Below are 23,091 nucleotides of genomic sequence, written 5' to 3'. Positions count from 1 at the left end.
AAAAGGTAAAAAATAAAGCCTTCGAGACCTAATGCTAGCGGCGCGTCGGCGCGGCGGGTACTGAAGATCAAATGAACGAATAGGGCTGGAGACAATGCATACCGAAGAATAGAGAAGACAGGAAAATGTGGAGCGCCATATGACGGAGAAGGACTCAGTTGATAGGCAATATCATAAGCAGTGATTCCGTGTTATATAAAGGGTGCGGCAACATAACTTCCTTTTTTAAACTGGGCGCCATTCGGTCGGTTGTTGTCGTAGCGGAGCGCTAGTGGTCTCGTCTGTCGGCGCGAAGTTTTGTTCCTGCAAAATGCAATCGCTATCATGCGTCGTTCAGTTAGCTAACACTTCAAGAGTATAGATGGCTGTTTTGAGGGAACACTTCCCTCAGCGCTTCATCTCAACTAGGAGCGATTTGGAGCGGCCGCCCATCTCTCCCGATTTGGCCCCTTGCGATTTGTTCTACGGAATTTTTTTGACATGCCATGCTTATGTGCATAATCGCTAATATGCTGGTAACAGTCATGACAAACGCCAGAAAACAGTTTACTCAGTGTCTGGAGAATGGGGGTCGTCACCTACCTGGCTTGGTCTCCAAAAGTGTGTGTAACAGAACTTAGATATGTGCCTGCATTATGAAAAACAATTTAAAAATTCTGTTCGATAAAATGGGATTTAATGAGTTTTGAAAAAAGTAAATTATCTTCCCGCACCCTGTACAAAGGAGGGGAAATCTAAAGGAATAGTGCACGGAGGAAGGGTTAGATAAAGATGGGCATAATGAAGAAAACATCAGGGACCTATAGTAACAAGCTTGGGGGAGTGAGAAACTGAGGGCTACATCATATTAAACATAGGATTGAATTAGTATGAATTAAGTGATAAAACTTTCTACAGCGGGGTTAATATCAAGGTGCCAAGAGATTTTCTTTCTTCAAACACTTAAAATCAGTGAGTCCCTTAAGTTCCGCCCCCCCCCTCCCCCCACGGGACCGTTGTTCAACAACGGTTGCTGTACTCCAACAATAAGGGAGAGAAAATGAAAAAAGGGGAACAGGGGGACGCCTACCTTACCTACCTTTACTACATTGATAGAATAAAACGAGGAATAGGGTCGTTCTCTAGGGTAGATCTCACTATATAACATTATTCCGAGATTTGGTAGCATAGAATATTGTCGTTAGTTGTTATTTTTTGCCTCCGTAGGGGGCATTACCCCCAAACCGCACCCATTTCGATTCGCCACGGGTACCTAACCCTTAGAAACAGCGTTAGACCAGCAACAAGGAAGCAGTAACAGGGTACATCCAGAGGATTGAAACTATTCCGAATTAGAGGGTTTGGTCATGTCTGAACTCCATCCAAAAATAATTTTCTGGTCCCGGTCGTGCTGAACGAAACCGAGTTGAAAGTCATGAAGAACAGATGTTACTTCCTTTCTGACATCAGGATTAGAGCGTAGCCCTCCTAATGAAATAGTCAGCCAAAATTTGTTTTAGCCACAGCCTTGGACTGCCAACTAAAGTATATGCGCACGAAGACAGCAATGTGGGTGAATATGAACGACTGATTGTGAGTAATTTGGGAGGGCATCGATTTTCAATTCGAATGAAAGCTAGAATCGGTATTATGACAAATCAAGAAGGAAAAAACAAGCCGAGATCGCTGAAAAGACGAAAAAAGTTGTGTCCTATGATGTGCGGATGGCAGAGTAGAGAGTTAGAGGAATTCTGGAGTGTTACCACCGTAATAAAATATAGTGTAAGCACCAGGGGCGCAGCTAGGAATTAGGCTGGAGGGGGTTTAAGTGCAACTAATACCGTGGTGTGTGGGGGTATAGAATACCCACCAGGATACGGGGTAGGTGCAAGATTAATAAATTGCGCAATTTTAAGATAAATGGTTCAAAATGGTGACCTTTACGGCTTTCTGAGGGATATTTTATTAATCCTTACACTATTCTATTAGTAATATCAATCCTATTAAGTAAAATGGATTAAACTTAAAAGTTTCTCTGAGCTCTGGGGGGTTTATCCCCCAAAACCCCCCCGCGCTGCGCCACTGGTAGGCACAGCCTTGGACTGCAAGCTAAATTATATGTGCACGAAGATAAGCAATGGCTTCGCGAATTTGAACAAGTAATTTGGGAGGGCAGCGATTTTCAATTCGGATGAAAGCCAGATTTGGTAGCATGAAAAATCAAGAAGGAAAAACACGCCGAGTTCGCTGAAAAGACGAGAATAGTTGTGTCCTCTGAGGTGCGGATGGCAGAGTAGGGAGCTGGAGGAATGCTGGAGTGCTACCACCGAAACAATAGAAACCACTAATGCCGCCGCTGGCAAAAATGACTGCTCGGAGGCGCCATTAGCGCACATTTCGGCGGTTTCTGCCTCCATTTCTTTCCAATTTTCCTTCCCATTCCTCTTTCTCTTCCACTATCCCTCCACCCGTATGAATATACGCAAGGCCATTCCTTTCTCCATGAAGAAAGAACGTGGGGAGGGGGAAATGTATATATATACGAGACAACGAAATCGCAGCAACTCGGTTAAAATTGCTATGGGAAGTCAAACGGACATTTTTTCGCGACGCAGCGCTCTTCTGTCTCCTATCCCCCTACCAGCACGCCTACCCCCTCTTCCACGGCGTCTCAGGGCATTACACCCTGGGTCCACAGGCCCGAATTTTCATCCACGCTTTTGTCTCCCGAAGAGATCCAGCGGAAATGTTAAATGCACGGTGAGGATTATTCCATGGCTCCGAGTTCTTTATTTTTTCGTGGCTGTGCAAAATAAAACGAGAGAACCCTGGCTGAACCCTCCCTCAAACTCCTATCTCGACTCCTTCCCCTCTCTCCTCTAGTTCTCCCCTCTCCTCTCCTTTGGCATCCCAGGTTTTCTTTTGTTCAGAGAACGCCCTCTTTATTCCTAGGGACCTGTCTCTTCCATTCCACACCCATTCTTTTCAGATGAAAAAAATGGATGGGAGCTCTTCACGAATGGATTTAGAAACTTGCTCCTCATTTCGGCAGCTCAGAATAAGAGTTTTAATATTCAATTATGCACCAAATTCTAATTGCAAAACATTGGAGATGATATGTGGACTAAAAACAAAAATACATAATTTTCATTCAGCAAAAATATCACCATTGCCATCAACGAATATTAAAAGGAGGGAAGTGTTGCACAAATCCCATCTCACGATTAACAAGTTGATGAAAACTGCAGTCTAGCAAAGCTGATAAGTATGGCCAAAAGGATAGAGCGTAAGGCTAGTGATCGACATGTCTCTGGTTGAATATCAGTTGAAGTATTTGGATGACTCAAGTAAAAATCATTGCAAAATTAAAAGATCTTAAGATTTTTTAGGGTTTCATTTGGAGGGGGTAGGCTAAAAACTGTGTCCCCCAAGCATTTTAGAGGGGGTGACGGAAACTATGGACCCCTCCACTTTCCACTTCCACACCCATGCAGAGTAGGGGGACCAAAAAAATCAACTAGCCTCCATAGCCTAGATGAGTGAAGTTCACATGCCAACATGAAAGTTGCAATGTAGTAACAGGCAAGTTTTAAACTCACCTACACAAAACAACCTTCAGATTGTAGCATCAACTGAGTAAATGTTAATTAGAACTGATCTGACCAAAACTTAATTCCACAATTGGCAAGAAGCATGGGCATATTAAGGTCATTTTTGGGATGGTTCATCACTTTCCATGGGACCTTAGTGACATGAAATTGCTCTAAGGAATAATGCACCCGAGGTCAGTCACACTTACACAAGGGGCTTTTTGGTGTTCAATTACCTTTTAGCATTTTTCATTAAGATGCTCAAAACTAAAAGCTATCAATGGAAAGCCAATCTTGATGATTGCCATCTTTTCATTTTGTCCAGAAATGGGCCATCCCCCACAATAGCCCTTAATCCGCCACTGGCAAGAAGATAATAACATGTTTTGGTCTCCAAATTATTAATGCTTTATACAACCTTGTGTGACATTGTTGTAGCTGTGGAAGTAAACCATTTGAGTGAATGCCGCATGAACTACCCTAATAAGGCAAATTAACAAACACCTTATGTGATAATTTCAATAGACTCAGAGAATGATGCCTGAAGAGGGTTTATTTATACATCAAAAATGTCCAAGAGACAGAAATACCAAACTGATCTGAACTTGGACCCAAGTGTTACTGCTTCACACCATTCTGGAATATTTTAACCAACTCATCTGCAGCACTTCTTGGCACCTATCTAAAAGGGCAACCCTATAAGCGAATGCAAGAGGAAAAACCTTGTGACAGAATACACAGCTATTCGAGATATTAGCGATGGAGAGTAACAGGAGATCGCCTAGATGTATGCAACCCACATCACTACAAGACACCTGCTGTGCTCTTCATCCTAGAAATGGAGTGCATACGTAGGAGATGACCTGGTACTTTCCGTTGCTAATATCTCGAAAAGTATTGAGCACTAGTGGCTGAAACAAAGACTACACCTCATGGGCATGCATTTTCTATCACCTAGCAAAATTTGCACAAGATCTGGTGGTGACACTGGAGAGACATCCCTTGTCAGATAAAAGTGAGTACAGACTAGAGTTTTGTCCACACATACTTCCACTGGGGCTCTAATGGGGTGCTCTCATAAAATTAAAAAGGTGATTTTTTACATTTCTAGATAAATAAGTTAAAGCTATAAATTCTTTCACGCTACAAGAATGCCCTGTGACGTCAGAATGGGAGTAAGCAGATTCGCTCCATGGTTATAACAACAATAGCGACAATGACAAACATCTAAAACGATAATGATCCATTACTTGAAGGGTGTGTAAAAATAGTTGTCAATACTTTAAAAGTTTTTGCGGTTCGCATATTACGTAAAGGCTGTCTCCGACTTCGTAAAGACGTATTCTGGGAATAATCTGAAGGTAGATTAATTCATGATCAATTATTTCTTCTCCAGTAATGAAGATTTCTTGGCGCAGAGTTTAGAAGCCGCAAAATTGAAATGTAACATAAATTAAATCAACAATCTTGTTCCCTAGTAATATAAAGCTTGGTTTGTATCTCATTTAACTACTGTCAGTTACTCATTGCTTTTAATGTGTACTTGGTGCAATATTGGAATGTGTGAAGTTAAGGTTTTGGAGGAATAAAACGGAACATATTTGACGGTGATTTACTAAGCATTCCAGGTCTGGAAGAAAGGCTTACGGTGAGTCGCAGTAGTGGGATAGCTTCAACTGTTAATAAATTTGAGCGTTTGCACTGCTGGTGCTAAGGTGACACCAGAACGTAAAGTGAGACTAATAACCATATACTGTGGAAATTGCCGTAGATGAGGAGGATGAAAAAGTATTAAGCGCTATTTCTTAAGATTGCTGCATCTTCCAGTATCCATACATTCTATAAACCTGTCAATTATTAAGGATAAATATTTTACACGACTGATGATGAAATAAGCATATGATGCTATGAAAAACAAGGAACTGAGAGGTACATACATACATTTTTCTAAAACTGGGACAAATAGTGTACTGGCACCGCGTAAACGTATTGTTTACTGGACTCCGACATCACACTCAGCCAACATGGCGATGGGTCGTTTGGAGCGCAAGATTACCATACAATTTTCAAAGTGGAATTTTAAGAATAGTACGCAGGTTAGAGATGAACTGCTTTCGCTGTGATTTTCAGCATGAAGTATATTTTTTTATCGCATAATCATCCATTTTCAGTGCAATTCCCCATTCTAGCTGCTAGACTTCAGCTGGTTTATCATGTAAAACAAACACTCTTTATTCCACTCTAATCATCAGAATAAGCTATATGCTACAACAAAATCATTTTGTCTAAGATTAAAATCTAGATAGCCCAATTGCCAATCAAGCATGTTAAAAGTTATGCCTCCTAGCCAATAAATATTCTTCGAGATGAATCACACAAGGTTCAATCATCACAAATCAGTCTCAATGGCTAATTTGGTAAATGAATTGGTTTAACAGCATTGTGGTTCTAATAATAGCTTGGTGCCTTGCATAGTTAACCAATTGATTTTCAAGCCCAGTCACATGCAAATCCATTGTTCATTCTTTTTGGCTAATTGCAATGAATATAAAATAGGCCACATACATATTCTAAGAATAGATACCATGTACACACAAATAGTAAGATATCACTTACCTTTAATCACTTCACTATCTTCTACTGTAGAGTCAAATTGTTGAATCACTCTTTCTGCCTTTTTATGCTTCCCACCTTTGATATGCATGTCTAATTGCTCTTGAGAGGTGGCCCCAATGTTGCACAACTCACAAAAGAACCTAAAATTAAATATTTAAACCACATTACAAAGAAATTACAAGCAACAAAAATCAAAAGAGAGTCTTCAGTACTCAACACGCAAGTATAGGAAATTAGCTAATTAGTATTATTGAAAGTACATAAATACGTAATGGCTAGTCACAATACCAAAATAGTCAATTCCAAAAGAGATTTTAATGACTATCATTTAGAGTGGAGCAGGAACCAACATATGAATTTGGTTTGTAGAGTAGCAAAATTCATAAATATGTAGTTGTACTTGTGTAGTGTGGTTATAATAATAGCTTTGATGCCTTGCATAGTTCACCAATAGATTTTCCAGACCAGTTGTATGCAAGTCCATCGTCCATCCTTTTTGGCTAATCGCCCAAATAGCTCATTTGATATTTATCTATCAAATTCAGTAAACTGCCAATAAGTTACATGAGCATGGTTAAAATGGAGTATGTGCAGTCATATAACTCTGCATGAGGAAGTTTTATGCTAACCGAAATTCATTTAACAACACTTAATAGAGAGCAGAAAAAGTTCACCAACTGCCCAAAAATGGATATCGCAATTAATTTATGGCTACATATGTATCTCAGACTCTAATCTGCATGAAAAATATCCAAAAGCATTACCTTACCCAACCATGTTCACACTGAGGGGGCATAAAAATAACAAGCTGGTCAAATTTTGTACAAGAGCCAGCTAATGAAACTCAAAAGAGGGATTCCTGCATGAGGTACATCTTGAGTCACATCTACTGTACGTAATTTGGGTCCAGCATCATGGTGCACACAACAAAAGGAAAAAATATCCGTCAGGTGCATAGAGGCTAGTTCATTTGCTTAAAGAAAAGGTAAAGTTGTATCATTATTTTGAATAAGTTTACCTGATTCTGATGTGATATAGTGGAAGTTCGACAAATTGAAATGAAAGGTAGTTGCACTTTTTCACAAAAATTTAAGCATATGAAGCCTTTCAGCTCACAGAGCCATCACCTGGTACTAAACATTACAGTACATACATGTGAACATTACATTTATACATTTGAGGAAACAGGGGTACAGTGAGGAGAGAGTGAGAAACATGCAACTAAAGAGATACAGGAAAACCCAGTGGTGGAAGGAGGATTCAAGTCATAACTGCAGAAGAACGACACTGGGGAAAGTACCACAGAAACAGGAAGGCCAAGCGAATAGAGAGGAATAGAACAGGCAGGGTGAAAGAGAGGCCACAAGTCATAATAATGAGTGGTGGAGTAATTAGGGAAGCAAGGAAGAAGTGAGGGAGAGAAGTCCCCAAAAGGGTAGCTGCAAAAGGAATGAGAATTAGCATGGGTACCGGGAAGGGATTGCAGGTGGAAGAAAATGGTCAATACAATAAGGATGGAGGGTGGGCAGATGGAAAAACCCCTGTGGAGATTGAGGTGGTTAAGTGGAGGGTGAAGAAAGAATTTGATCATTTGTTTTCGAAAAGGGACTCTTACCTAGAGGAGTGTGGGTGACAGACACTTGTTCATTCATGTGTATTTTTCCAACACTTTGCACAAATTCAAATTGCTCTAAAATAACTTGCCTTGTGCCTTTATTTTCAATGTGGAAAATGTCTGGTTGGAAATGACAGGAATGACTAGTCTGTAGTAACTGCTTGGCAAGCTGTAACATTTCATCCCCATTTTCCTAGCACCTTCTATGTTCTTTCATTATGATAATAAAACTGCTTGTCTGGCCTATGTAACGCATGTTTCATGAATCATAATTAACTTTGTACATGTCAGATTGATGGATGGGTTCTATTTCACCTTTGTTATGACAAAAACTTTTACCGAGAGTACAAGGGCTGTAAAAAGAAATATTGAATTTACTTTTGGGGAATTTGTTAACAAGCTTGTTGGAAATATCTCCCATAAACAATAGCCGGCATTATTTTTTTATATTTTCTGTGATGGGGGGAAGGGAGCAACCTGTGAAATAGGTTGTGTTTTCAACTTCCTCTGAAGTATTTCATTTATAGTTTTTAAGCTGCAGCCATTGGAAACTGCAATCACTTTAACTGTGGACAGTTCATGATTGATATTGGCTAAATTTAATGGTAAATTAACAAGTGCAAATAGCATTGAATGAAAGGCAGATAGTTTTTGGCAGGTCAGGTGTGTAGAGTAAAAAATGACGTAAATTGATTACCTTGAGATAGGTAAAGCAACACTGAGAACTTTGACAATACAAGTTAGACCTCAGTTTACTTCCCAAATACAGGTCCGAGGGACTTCCATTTCAAGGATCTTCTGTTTCTCTATCCTCTGGGTGCCTAAGGAAAACCTTTCAATATTTGATACTGTTTGATGATAACGGGGTGGTATACAATGCACAAGCAATATGATGGAAACCTGGGTCTTAACTTCATGGTTCATTATAAATATGTGCAAGGAAAACTAAATTGCTTTAGGAGTAAATTTTGTTTTTATTAAAAAATATGACATGAAATTTGGGCTAATAGATTAATGCCAGAAGGGCAAAAAGTAGAGGCTACAAAAGAATTTCTGAAACCAAAAGACAAGCAAAAATTGCAGTCCATTTCAATTTTTCCAACTTTGAAAAATCATTAATTCTCATTATAGATGCTTCTTCACATGCGTTTGCAGGTATTTTACAATATTTCTATAAAATCACTTTGTTGTTACTGTTGCCTTGTCTGGATCAAATCTTGCACCTAAATTTTAACCAACTTATCAAATATCTACTAAGCTGGAATTCACAGGATAACACATCAGATGACAATGCAATATTCTAACACTTTTATAATGATCGGAACATTATCTCCATTTTTATTCAGAAGTTAAAATTGAATATGGAGATTAGTTCAAAAAATTGCTACCAAAATCCTATGGTAGTGCTGAGATCATTGAAAGGAAGGAGAATAATAAAAACTCTTGACAACAAATTTGTTTACCTCAAAATTTATTGAAAAACCAATTGAAAAAAATTACAAACAAAAGAAGCAAAAGTGCATTAGGAAAACAAAAAGTGGACAAGAATAAGAAGCTTCAACAAAAAAAGTAGAAAAATAAGGTAAGAAATTTACAATTTCATTTTTGAAAAGTCAAATTCTAAAGTCAAAGTCATAAATTTGATGCAGTATTTACTTTAACCCTTTGGTGCCGAACGTCCAGTGGAGCCAATGGGCATTTTCATACGCAGAAAACCTCAGATCGGTTATAGCTGCCACGGATGTTTCAACGCAAACTGCTGGACATCGTCTCTAGCCAACACGAGAGAAGGGAAGTGACTGCTGAGGTAGCAATTGTCGGATGCATACAGGCCCAGTCTGAGACCCAGCTTAACGAGTCCTTAGGGCCACTCCTCGGCAATTAAGCTCAACCCTCCCACTCATTTATGATCATTCTCACCGCAGGAATCCATTGGGAAGTGGTTATTTTATCAATAGTGTTTTCGATGATATATTTTGTTGCATACTAAAATTTTTTATACTTAGAAATGGATTCTTCGATTTGTTCTGTGCTAAACAATTTCTAAATGAAATTTTAGAGTTAAAAATAACGGACTACCGGACTTATAGCCTCATTACCTTGTATTCACTAACTTTGTAGTTATACTGCCAGAGACTCATTTAAAAGTAAATTATTGAATATCTAATACTATATTTGGTTCAAAAAAATACTGGTAACGCAATAAGTTGAGTGTGAATTCTTGCTATGATAGGGTTAGAGGGTCTAGTCTGGGGGGGTAAGGAATGGGTGCCCCATCGAGTTGGGTCCAAAATCTGAGGGACAAAAATAATAGGGTAACTCCACCCCAAAAAAGAACTTCGCACAGAGAGGTTGAAAATATTCTCTTACAACTTTGCAGCACAGAAAACATTTTCCAATTGTAGGCACCGCCAGGAAAGGGCTAAACTGAATAAGCTCTTTTGTTTTGTAATTATTCCTTACTGAAACTATACTGGCATGTATATTTGCCGAATACAATCTAAATTAAGTAGCTAAATGGATACATAATGTGAACGGTAAAAAAATTAATATTCATAAAAAACTACATTATATTTGAATGTATGTATACCCAAAAATAAAGCTTAAATTTCAATAATTTTAAGAAATCAGCTCCAAAGTCTCTCATTACTGCAGGCATCATATTTTCATCACATTGCAGCGATGATAAAAAAAATGTTTTCAGAACATATTCCTAGCAACCACGCTACGTAAGTGGGTGAAGTTCAGTTTTTTACGCTGGAAGAGCCAGCAATGCTGCAAGAGGTTTAGGGGCTATGGAACACTCCCCAGTGAAACGGGAAGTATTCCATTGGGAAGTGTTCCAGGAAATTTTTTTGAATTAGCCTCTGAAAATAGCACCTTAAGTACTACCTAAGACTAGAATTTATTTAACATTTGGATGTTTCTATTTTCATTGTCCTTGAATCTACAATTTTCATATATTTTTTTGGAAAATTACCATTTAAGTTAGTAAGAGGATCTAGGCTTCCTCTGGCCCCCATAAAACTGTACTCATGGCCATGACATCCATATATAATCTACGAAAATAAGCTCTGAGAGCTACTATTTAATACATCCTACCTGCCCCTCCTTGACTTTTGGTCCTCTCCTCTTTCAGAGGAAATCCCTGAATAGTTCACATCTTGGTTTGTACTAGGTGAATCATGGGAACTCATGGATTCACAGGGACTGACAGCAACACCATTTACTACTTCTGTAGGAGGGCTAAAATAAAAATGATCCAATCATTTCAATATAGGTAAAGTGCACTGACTTAAAATTTTGATGATGCTGAAGCCTTAAAGACTGAAAGATAGCTTCAACTTTAAAATTACAAATATGTATTTCAGCATGTGCAGCTCTAGTAAATGTTGAATTGAGCTCTTGTTCAAAAGCATACATACTAAAATTTCTAAAATAAGAATTACTGGGAATTTTAAATTCAAAGCACATCAAGTTGTAGGTTGCTTTTATTTCCATTGGTGAAGGTTAACTTTTAATCATTTACTATTTTCTCACTTAATCTGACTGATCGTAATTTTTTTATGAAATTGAATTAAAAGTACATATGTAAATGTTTCATAAACTAGTATGGGCTATCACATGATTCAATATTGGAAAATACTATTTAAAGTAGATTTTAAATTATATATGCAATTATGACTTTTTCAATTTTCCTTTCATAAAATACTCATGAGTGAATGTCAATGAAGTCCCAATGTGTGAAAAAATCATTTGAAAGCAAAATAATCCATATGTATTCAAATGGCATGGAAAGAAAGCATTTATTTTTATTATAGTGTCAACAAATGCAAATATTCTCCTGAATACACTACAATAAATGCCAATTTTGAGATTTCTCCTTGGATATAGGCCTTATTTTTTTTTCATTTACAATCCAACCGAAAGGACTTAAAATGCTTCTTTTGTGTAGCCATGATGTGAATTAGTCCACTTACCACTAGCCAAGAAGGTATAAGATGTAAGTACCAAAATTAAAGATAATAGAAGACTAATACCACAAAATGACACGTGTCACCTTAAATCACCTATATTGTCAGAAACAATACTCACAATCTCTGCCATTTGCATGTCAGCTTATTGAAGTACCCTGACTTTAAGGGCTCTAAACCATTCAAGACCCTTTGATGATTTCTGCCCCGGTAATGCTGTTGAGCATGTAGATCAGAAGTGAAAGACAAATCACAGCACTCACAATACAGCCTCATATCATCAGGATTCTATAAAAGAAGGGATATAAACTTCAGTTAAACCCAGCTCTCATAGGTCCACAAATTAAATAATCCAAATTTTAAATATTTTCCTTCATTGTCAAATGGTTTTCCATATCTCCACTTGATGATAGGTAACCCATCCTTCACTACTCACTCAGTGATTAAATACGTACAATTTACATATATTTAATTATTAGCTGCGTTTAAAACACAATTTATAAAATTTTGCCAACAGTTAGAATGTAGTTAAAAATTTGTGTATCCAAAATAAATCCTTTAAACTCTGAAAACAACTAGAATTAATTAAGCCTTGGTCGCAGTCCGTTTCACACTTCAAGCGCCTCAGGCCGGTCCGCTTCACGCTTTAGAGGACTCTGAAGCTCATAATGTGGGGGCATAAATTACCAAGTTTGATAGCTCCAAACACCCCATCATTTGCGTGAAGTGTTTGGAGCAAATGGGATACATTGTTTGCAGTCTTTCGAGAAAATGCACCAATTTCCTATGATATTATCATGGTTACTATACACTGGTGAGATTAATAAATAAATCTGGGGAATAGAAGACTTAACGTGCGAAAGATCCACAGAGAAAAAATCATTCGCCTTGACCGGGATTCGAACCCGGATCCCCCGATTTCCGGTCGAGTGCTTTAGCCAGTTAAGCTACCGAGGCGTCATTCTTCCCTGTGGATATTTTCGGACACTACCTGACAAGATGTTGCTGGACTGCTGAGCATATGATGCCACAAGCATACGATGCAGCAAGCGCACGATTTGGACTGCTTGTGGCATCATATGCTCAGCAGTCCTGCAACATCTTGTCAGGTAGTGTCCGAAAATATCCACAGGGAAGAATGACGCCTCGGTATGATGCCACAAGCGTACGATGCAGCAAGCACACGATTTGGACTGCTTGTGGCATCATATGCTCAGCAGTCCAGCAACATCTTGTCAGGTAGTGTCCGAAAATATCCACAGGGAAGAATGACACCTCGGTAGCTTAATTGGCTAAAGCACTCGACCGGAAATCGGGGGATCCGGGTTCGAATCCCGGTCAAGGCGAATGATTTTTTCTCTGTGGATCTTTCGCACGATTGTGCATTGCGGGTGACTCCCGTAAAAGTTACCACCACGGCTAGTCCCGGTATACTTTAAAGAAGACTTAAACCTTTGTAGCTGAGAAAGGTTTTGATTAATAATTGAAAGGAATGGAGAGACAAATAGAATTAAATGTGCGTGCCCATCTGTTAAAGGAAGACTAAATTATTACTTTCAGGAGAGGAGTACAATCAAGCCTTGAAAGCTTAGTTTTTCGAAATACAATACAAAAAGAAAGGCAGAAAGAATCCATCATGAATTTGCATAGTGCGTAATTACCTACACATTTTATTTTTTAAATCTAAACCAGTTTGTTCGTTGTAAAATGAAAAAAGTTATCACTTGGCTTAATTTTTGCAAGATTCTGATTACTTATGATACTTTGTTAATCAGAAGGTCAAAGCAAGGGAGACTGAAGCAGATGAAATTCCTCAAATAGAAGAGGAAGGAGGTAATTCAACAGATAATATCCTTACAGTAACTATTAACGTGAATTTTGAATCTAATAATACAACACTTAGATAGCATTTAATTCCACTTATTCATTTCCTCCTACAGAGATGAATGGTGATAAAGGTTATATTTGGCCGCAGGATGGGGTGTTGCTATTAATGGAGACATGCAAAGAAAATGAGCATGAGTTTTCCCTCCGGAAGAAACAGCATGCAAAAGAATGGGAGGAAATTGCAGGCATAATAGCGGGCATTAATATAAAAATTGTCCCTACCTCAAAACAGAGCCAAACTAAAACCAGGGAGCTCAAAAAACATATTTGGCAATAAAAGGAAAAGGAGGTACATATAAGAAAAACAGGCAACAATGCAGTAGCATGGTACTATAACAAGGTATTTATTCATTTTATGATTAATATTTTTTTAAATTGTAGTAATTAAGTCTCCAGATGAAAGAAGTATAAAAATTTTATTTCTAAATTTGTAGATTATAGATGATATTTTTGGAAAGAAATCATGGGTAAATCCACCGGCCATAGCCACGAACGATGGCCCTGAGCTGCCATGCCGTGCAGGGCCTTCACAATCTGCAGAAAGTGAGTGAATACAAACAATAAAATATTTTAAGCAATGCTAATGACTTTAGTGCTATAGTGATTGATGATGTTTCCTTTTAATAATGTGTTAACTGTGACGATGCTTTAATTTATTGAATTAATTTGCTTAGACGTCCCTAGTAACATTATTTCCTGTGGTAATCACTATCCATTCATTTTTCCCTAGCAATTCCAAAGAAGAGGCGAGTGGAGGTAATAATCGAGGAGTTCATTAAAAAAAAATCAACCAGGAAAGGGGAAATAACAAGCGGGAGCATGAAAAAGAGGGGGAAGAAAGTATAAAGGCGAAGGAGGAGAGGGAAAAAAATTAGATGAAGAAAAGCGGCAAAGGCTCGAGGAGAAAATGGAATTAAAAAGAACAGCAAAAGATTTGTTGAAAAAAAATAGCGAAAAATCAGTGACATTATGTTTTAATTGGATGATCATAATATTTTTATTTTAACTGATAAAAAATTAATAAGAAGAGGTTTAACGCATTTTTAGGATAGGTTCTTTTAATTTGTTATTACATATATTAAAATTATATGTAATGTATTAAAGTAGTATTAAAATAGTATTCGCCAAAACTACTACTATATGTAATGTGTTTAATTTCTTACATATATAAGTACAAAGTAATATATTTCTTACATATAAAAGTAATTAATTCTGAGGTGAATCATTCATGATTCTCTGCATTTATTCACCCCTCTTATCCTAGTTACGTTTTCATTAAAGTTAATCAGTACTCTTTCCACGTCAAGTGGAGCAACATCAGGCGCTTCATTTCTTATTTCTACACAAATATTATGGAGTGCACAACAAGCCAAGATGAACTCAGGTATTTTTTCCATATCAACTAATTTCAATTTGTTTCTCCGGCTTCTGAATCGCCTTTTGAGCAATCCAAAAGGCCTTTCAATTACTTTTCGAGCCTTCGAAAATTTGGCATTGAAGTTTTTCTGATGCAAAGTCAGATGCCCATTATCTCTGAATGGTAGCATAAAATGTTCATTGATTCCATAAGCAGAGTCTCCAATGATGTGGGTATCATTTGGAAAGAATTCTTCTTGATGGCTCAAAAAGTAAGAGAGCCGTGAATTTTTTAACACCCTCGCATCATGGACGGAAGCTGCGTTGCCCGCGCCAAAATTGATTTATTATTTCAACACAATATTTTAAATAAGATCAGACATATCAATGACAATACTTGAAATGACTTTAGAATGTTTGTGCATTGTAATTCCCTACCACATTCTTCACGTAAGAGAGAATCCGTGGCCTCAATACAAGATTTCCCCTCGTCTCCCCCAACATTATAATGGCATAAATTACTTGTAAATCCACCTCATTGACATTTTCCAATCCCTCCTTACTCTCACTTGTACTTACGTTATCACTTGTATCTGATTCACTATCAAAAATATTTGTTTGCAATTGCAAAAAATCTTCCATTTTCGTGCGATTGAAGATGAACATCGAGGTGTCTGATTGATGACAAATGTTTATAAACAAATGTCTTTCAACAACTCCCTAGCAACCCAAGTTGAAATGCCCGCTGTTCTGAAATGCCGGTAGGTTTTTTTCAGAAGTGCTTGAAGCAATTCAAAGCGAATGAATGAAGCGGACCGGTCTTTAGAACGGTGACGCTCCAAATCGCTTGATGCTTGAAACGAACCGTGACCCTTAACACCTTGAGTGCCGGCTGCTAAATTTAAAGCCCTACTGAAAAATCCAGCCATCTTTACTATATTCGTAAATTTTTTTAAAACATTAGCATCAAAAATATATTTATATCGATGTGCATTTCAATAAAAATGGACTTTGCTCTTCTTTATGAATGAGTTGAATAACATTTACTGCTAATTTTTAAATACATAATTTAACAATGAAAACCTACTGTTTTTGAAAAATAAAAAAGTTGCAACATATGATGTACCGCCATAACATGCATAATAATATTTTTAATACGCTCAATTTGAACTATTTAAAGCATGGAAATCATAAAAAAGCATTGTTCCAAGCAAAGCATTAAAAATCCTGGATGACAAAAAGGGTCAATGCACCCTCAACGAATGGTCCATTGGCCCAAAGAATTTTCACACTAAGTGGCCTAAGATGAGGATGCCAGTAGCTACGGAGGACTTTTCGTCCTCAAGACATAAAGTGAACTCTTTTTCCATCAAGCAGTTGATTTTTGAAAAAACAGAACCACTAAGCAGTAAACTGGAAAAGTACCACGGGCGAAATATTACGGCTTCATGTATACAAAGCCAATTAAATGGAAAGACGTAATATTACGTCCACGGCAATCCTCAGAAGGATTAGCAGGACGAAATGTTACGTCCATGGCTTGCAAAGTGTTAAGTATGATTCAAGCAGATATTCAATAAAATATCATCTGTTGCTAGGCGATTGAAACGACTTAATTTTGCCATTCATTCCCTTAAGCCAGAATTGCTGATAACAAATATTTGGAGCCATATATAACAACAATTTATTAATTGCATGGGCTAAGAAAATATTTTTTTTAAGCTGGTGCTTTACAATTTTGAAGGTTAATTAACATTTCATCTTGACTGGTTGTATTACTACAAATTAGCAACCAATCATGTAAGGGTAACATCAATCTTTCAAAAAATTATCATTATTTATGAAAAAATGAGGTGTATCTTATAATTGAAATCCCCAAGTGTCCACATGTAAATGAAAACTAACGTAGTATCACAGACTTACCTTCAAATGATCAGGCCCATTGTCATTCCCACTCCCCTCAGGATAACTGACCCGAGGTTCTTTCTTCCACTTATTCATAAAAAACCGAACTTTTTTCTTGTGCTGCTTGCCATGGTAGTGCATTTTTGACTGAAGTTCAGAATTCATCTGAATAATTTGGAATTAAAATTTTACAATCAGGGCAGGAGAGGGATTAAAATTTTAAATAAAATATAAAATTATAGGAAATATTCATGGAATATATCTGGTTTTCACAGAAAAACTAGAGAAATCTTTACCTGAACTACACACAAGTCACAGTGGCGAGCAGAGAACAGAGACGTTAGCTCTTCTGGGAGATCCCTAGAGGAAAATGGGTCATCAAAGTCTGGAATAAAGATAAAATATTTTAGATGGTTGACACTGTGATTTGAGAAGACTGGACATAATTTTAAGATACAGCAGACTCCTAATTATCCGGCTGTGGTATATCCGTGTTGTGGATTATCCGTGCATAATTTTCACTCTCGTTCGATATTTTCCGCAATCGTAATACAAAAATAAAACCTAACGCAAAATCACCGGAATTACTGCATTTTAATGCTAGGATACACCGGACTTATTATTTCCACTACAATCCCCATCTTAAAACGGAAGCAATCGCGCGCCAGCTGCATTCATGGGAGCTCCGTGTTTCTGTTTTCCAAGCCTCGCAGTGCGTGACCACGGATACACGTCCTGCAGCAGTTGTTAACCTGGGCAACTCGTCCGAGACGCGACTACATGGCGTGGTGCCTGACAGTAGTTTCCGATGACGCGCAGTGGTTTTGAAGTATTTCTGCAAACCACTATTCTTTATCCAAGATCATGCAGCCACGAATGTGTGGTTTTCGAAACCAGGTCTTACAGTGATTCCTCGTTCTACGTCACCCCGTTTAATGTCATTTCGCAATAATGTCACGAAAATTTTACGACCGTGATTCGATTATCGTCCCTTCGCTTCGTGATAACGTCACGTATTTTAAATTTCGCGCGAGAAAAAAGGCGAAGTGGCAGGCGTTACAGGTTGTTTGTTTCGTGGGCGGTAATACGGTCAGTCTATTCAAAGTGTAAAACGGTGTGTATATTGTTAATTGCGATTACGGTTTTGGCAAATTTTAGCATCAGAGACATTTCCACGACAATGTCTAAGAGAACAATGTTCACAATAATTTTGGTTCCTGTTACTGCGACGATGTTTCAGCGATGATGATGCCCAGGCGACGCCCCCCGCCTCAATTCGCAATTAAAACCATCTCTTCGATTTCATGATCCCAGTTTGCCCGCCCTCGCTCATTTCCGCCATTTTGATTTCGCTCCTGACCGGTCCGAAAAGAAATTCTCGTAGCGAGGGTAGGGCCTATGGACCGGAGCATCGGATGCCTGGTCTGTAGCGTCTGGTAGCATTCATTGGACCGCACTATAGCGAAGCCGAAAAGCAAATGCGGGAAGATACAAAAATGGAGAAGGATTTACGTCACTGCTGCTATTGTCGTCGATGAAGACAGGAACTCGTATTTATGCCATAGTTTGGCATTCCCATCGTAAAAAATGCCCCAGATATGATACGCCAAAATTTTTCCGCATAGGAATTGTGAGGTCTAGGAACCGATATTCAATTTTTACATTGTTTTTATGGGATATTATGCTTCGATTAACGTCATTTCGTTTATCGTCACATTTTTCAGGAATGGTAGGTGACGTTAAACGAGGACTCACTGTATATGGAGCAGTAATAATACCAGTGCAAACATATTATCGCCGCTAAAAGATCCAGGAAGGAAAAAAGAAAGCTCTTAATGAGTCAAAGCACTCTAAAATAATTGAATTACTGCATAAATAATAATATATTGTACGTTTTACATAAATTATGAACATTACAAGACATTTAAGTGAAAGTTTGGGTTATCCTTTTTTTCCGATTATTCGTGCCGTCTCTCCCCATCATTAGCCTGGATAATCAGGAGTGTGCTGTACATACAGATTGAAAGGGAAAGCTGCTCACGGGCAATGAGTGCATGAATCTAAAGGCACCTGAGAAAGTAACAAATTAATCTGGGAGGGCAGTAATTAAGTAAGGAATGAGCCTAGGGGTGTTCTCCTTATAATGTAAATGCCCAATATGTACATGATAAGGGAGACATAGGTACAATTGAATTCAGGAGTCAAAGCGACTGGTTACATATTTTTTCAAGATACATAAGCAGTGCAATTTTCTGATGATCAGTCATTGGAAAAGAGGACGATTCAAAATAAACTTGTGGGTAGGAGGGACCTATGGAGGGCATACATCTTATGTAACACATAACAATAGGTTACCATTAGAATTTTAAATCCTACGGAAAAAAAATACTGTATGCACTCATTAATATTTTTGTATTTGTTTCCAAGTAGGCCTAAAACAAGGAGTAATTTGGTACCTTGGAAGGAATATCCCCTGAAGTAAGCCAAGAGATAAGTACTTGGGGTATATAAAACAGGACATGAGGAAGAATAAGAAAAAGAAACTAAAGGAACTAGCTTCGGATTAGGAGAAATGGATGGATGCACAAAGTGACAGTGACAAAGTGCTGACACAAAATTGCCTGTACATAAAAAATTAAAAACAATTCAATTACCACTGACCTGAATGTTCTTCATTTGATGTCACAGACCCAGTAGACACATCTGAAATGAAAAACATATGTAAAATATTAAGCTACTCTCTCATAAAGTTCTTCTTACAAGGGACATTAAATCCTCAAGCGTGACTTTAAATGTCATGTGTGAGTCCTCTGATTGCCATGCTCCAAGCATGAGTGACACACAATGGGTGCCCAAATGTTTTTTTAAAATCCTTATCTCTTAAGCTTCCATGTACCAATGTACTTTTAGTGAGTACATATTTAGACATATCTAACAGCTTTCATTCTGCGCCTCTTTATTGCCTGCTTATAAGTGCTTGTATTTTTTTTAAGAATATTTTTTACATCTGATGCCAGGAAAGAAATACTTCCTCAAGGAGTAGCATCTGGTGGATGCTAATGAAAGATATCCTTCCACTCACACTCTGATTTATGCACATTCTTAGCTATTGTGTACTTTAAGTGTGGATAGTTAATGCTTTCCTCTGTGGATCATTATCACCTGCTTTTCTGCCTCATCATTTCCTTTCTCTTTGATTGTGGCAGCAATAGTGAAGGCATGGATTATCCAGACATTGTTACTCAATGCTATTCGGAATCTTTAAGACCTGCCAGCATCTGGCATCCTATTTGCGATGCTCAAAGCTTAAGATTGGGTTTTTATTCACACCTACATTTGCTTTGGTGGGTTTATTATTTTTTAGGCCCTGGGTCGATTCCACATCTAAACCCCTCTTTAGTTGACCATAGCTTCTAGCTCTTGTGATTTATCTAATGAGCAAGTGCTTAATGCACCGGAAGAAAAAAGTGCAGAATGTTCAGATACCACTTTAGCAGTTTCAAGTTGATACACCCTTGATTTCAGTTCAGAAGATAATATGCCTTCTCATTATTTTATGAATTTTCAATAAAATAATTCGGAAGAGATCAGCAGTGCTGACCCTCTACTTTTCATGTGTGATTTAGTTCGAAAACTAATACCACCTGTTCCATGTATATAGAGCGTTCCACATTTAGTTGACAGTACAGGCCTTATGGATAACAGTGTTGCCAAGCTTCCGCTCCGCCGGCAGGCATCCTAACAGCGTATGCAACCACACATAATATGGCGCCAAAACGGTATAGTTCAAAAAAGAGTTAGGGATCGCACGAAAGACGGCGTAAATTAAAGAATTTTTTAGCGTAAATTACAACACCTTTGCTGCGATATAAAAGGAAAAGTCTTTTGTTATTTTATGTATGTACTTATTCAATGCACAAGCTGAACAATGAATAATCTGTGATGTAAAAAAATAGCAATAAATTGAAGGATAATAAAAATTATCGCCACTCCTGAATGAGACAAAATTTCTATTCCTTCCATATTATGCAATATTTTTTGGCTATGGCTAGTATTACATGAAAGGCGATGTTGTATAAGACATCATCAATCTTTAATTTTTCAAAAATTTCCCGTACTTGGTTTATTGTAAATTAAAGATCTCTTTTCAAGCTAACATCTTCAAAGCTAATTTCCTTAATGTTCTTTTTCCTCCACCTTGTAGTAGGCAAGAATTCCAATTTCCTTGGGTAATAATAGGCATTATCAACCACTATAATTGATCCCTCGGGTAAGTTTGCAAGAAGTGAGTGCTCAAACCATCTCTCGTAACACTCGCCACCCACTTCTTCATGCTCACCCATTGAGTTCTTTTTATACAGAAACACATACGATGCTCCTTTTATGAACCCATTTTCCGTTCCTGTGTGTATAATTGCAAATCGACATACTCGGGAAGTGGGGGACAAGCCCAGTATTTAGTCCAGCAAGGGAAGCTTGACGCGGATTTTCTAATTGTTTGTTTCGCAAACTAATGTTCACTATTTATCCAACATTAATCCAACTATCGCCTGTAAAGACACTCGTCCTGTGTTCGCGACATTTTTTAGCTGTCTTAATAAATAATTAATTGTGCCACCAACGAATAATATCATCCCTTTCAATAAGGACGATTCTTTTCCCCCTGCGTTCGTACACGAAGCCTATGTCCAAAAGAAGACGATGTAGTGTTGTCCTTTTGTAATCTGGGAGAATACTATCCATATTTACCGAGTTTAAGATGGATTTTAAAGTCGGAGGAATATTTTTCACAAAGGATTCATGTACCTTCCTTCTAATTCCCGATCTCACAAAATCGTCGAAAATCACTGCTCTCGAATTTTTGTAAGGCTGTCTAATTTCTTTAGTTTTTGAAGGATTTACCAATGGACCACGGGAGCTTTCCTTTCTCACTCCGTAAAAAGTGGACTCCGAGCACCCAGTAGCCTTCGAAGCTTCACGGCAGGCATCACAAATGCTGAGAGATTTCCTTAAGTACGAGAAGACTTTGAGCACCAGCTGTCTTTCGCGGCTTATGAGCTTCTCACCTTTTCTCCTCTTCTTTGTATCGGACATATTGATTGGGCGTGTTACAGCAGAGATAATTGTAAAACACACTTCACAATTCTCAAATTCAATAGACCACACAACACTTGTTTACTCCAAAAAAATGCAATGACAAACTGAACGCCTTCGTAAATTCTTCCCACGGCACCTTCGGCTAGGGTCGATTCTGGTGCAGGTTATATGGTACCCTATGAAAGGAACTCAGAAAATACCCAATCCCCCTTTTGTAAAAGGCGTGCACTGGATGGGGTAGTGTTGCGCACAGATTATGAGATATTCTCTTTCTTGGTTTCCGCGATGGGACCGAAACACCCAAGGCGAAAGCAGCTTATTTCCAAGCCGCTTGCTTACTTTCGTGTATCAATATATTCAGATAAAAACACTGCTGTTACGACGTATGAGTATTCTCTGTTTAGGATATCAAACGAATAGATAAATATATTTCATAGTATGCATTGACAAAAAACTCCTTTTCCGCCCGAGAATTTTCCCTCTTCGCGCAAGAAAAAGCAAGAAGCCCGGCCCAGCGGCGCCGTAATATTTTTTCTTAAGATCAAAACATTGTAACTCGCTTCAGAATTGATGTAAGTTAATAATATTTTCACCAAAAATAACTTTGTAGTTTTCTTCACATTTGATACACAGGATATAGGGACCTACGACGTAAGAAACGTAAGTTAGTAAGCGACTACTTTTTACCTTGCAAAAATAAAAATTTTCTTGTCCTAAAGGGTGTTACGTCGGCATAACAACATTTTAACTCAATATTTGTGCGATTGGTGAAGACTTTCAAAGAGAAAATAGTGTGAAGAATTTTGTGCAGAAGATTCAATCCAATACAGACAACGGTCAGACAGAAACTGCGAGAAGAAGATAAAGTAAAAAAATACACGTTTCTGACGGAAATTTAAGAAAATGTTTTTTATAGCTTTTGTTATAATTTTTATCGAAAAACTACTGGCACCAATGAATGCAGCATCTCTTTTTACATTAGAGTGCAATTTTTAATCAGTGCATAACGCAACATTAATTTTCGTGCTGTTATTGACAACATTACTCCTGGCCTTATGGAGATTAACATGGG

The 23,091-nt window shown here is 37.9% G+C and overlaps 1 protein-coding gene across 1 annotated transcript in view; it reads right to left on the bottom strand.

Annotated features, from left to right (window-relative positions):
• The window catches only part of LOC124157691 (zinc finger matrin-type protein 3-like), a 116,525-nt gene that overhangs the window by 80,994 nt on the left and 12,440 nt on the right, over positions 1-23,091 (bottom strand). Inside the window, exons 3-8 of the mRNA XM_046532630.1 lie at positions 19,584-19,625; positions 17,219-17,307; positions 16,941-17,087; positions 11,896-12,062; positions 10,903-11,046; positions 6,186-6,325 (exon numbers count right to left, since the gene is read on the bottom strand). Of these exons, the coding sequence (XP_046388586.1) occupies positions 6,186-6,325; positions 10,903-11,046; positions 11,896-12,062; positions 16,941-17,087; positions 17,219-17,307; positions 19,584-19,625 (729 nt within the window). The remainder of the gene's footprint in view (positions 1-6,185; positions 6,326-10,902; positions 11,047-11,895; positions 12,063-16,940; positions 17,088-17,218; positions 17,308-19,583; positions 19,626-23,091) is intronic.

This window comes from Ischnura elegans, chromosome 4, assembly GCF_921293095.1.
Source record: "Ischnura elegans chromosome 4, ioIscEleg1.1, whole genome shotgun sequence".
In the NCBI taxonomy this organism is placed as follows: domain Eukaryota; kingdom Metazoa; phylum Arthropoda; class Insecta; order Odonata; family Coenagrionidae; genus Ischnura; species Ischnura elegans.
Note: the sequence above shows the minus strand (reverse complement) of the source record. Positions and strands in the feature narration are given on the sequence as shown.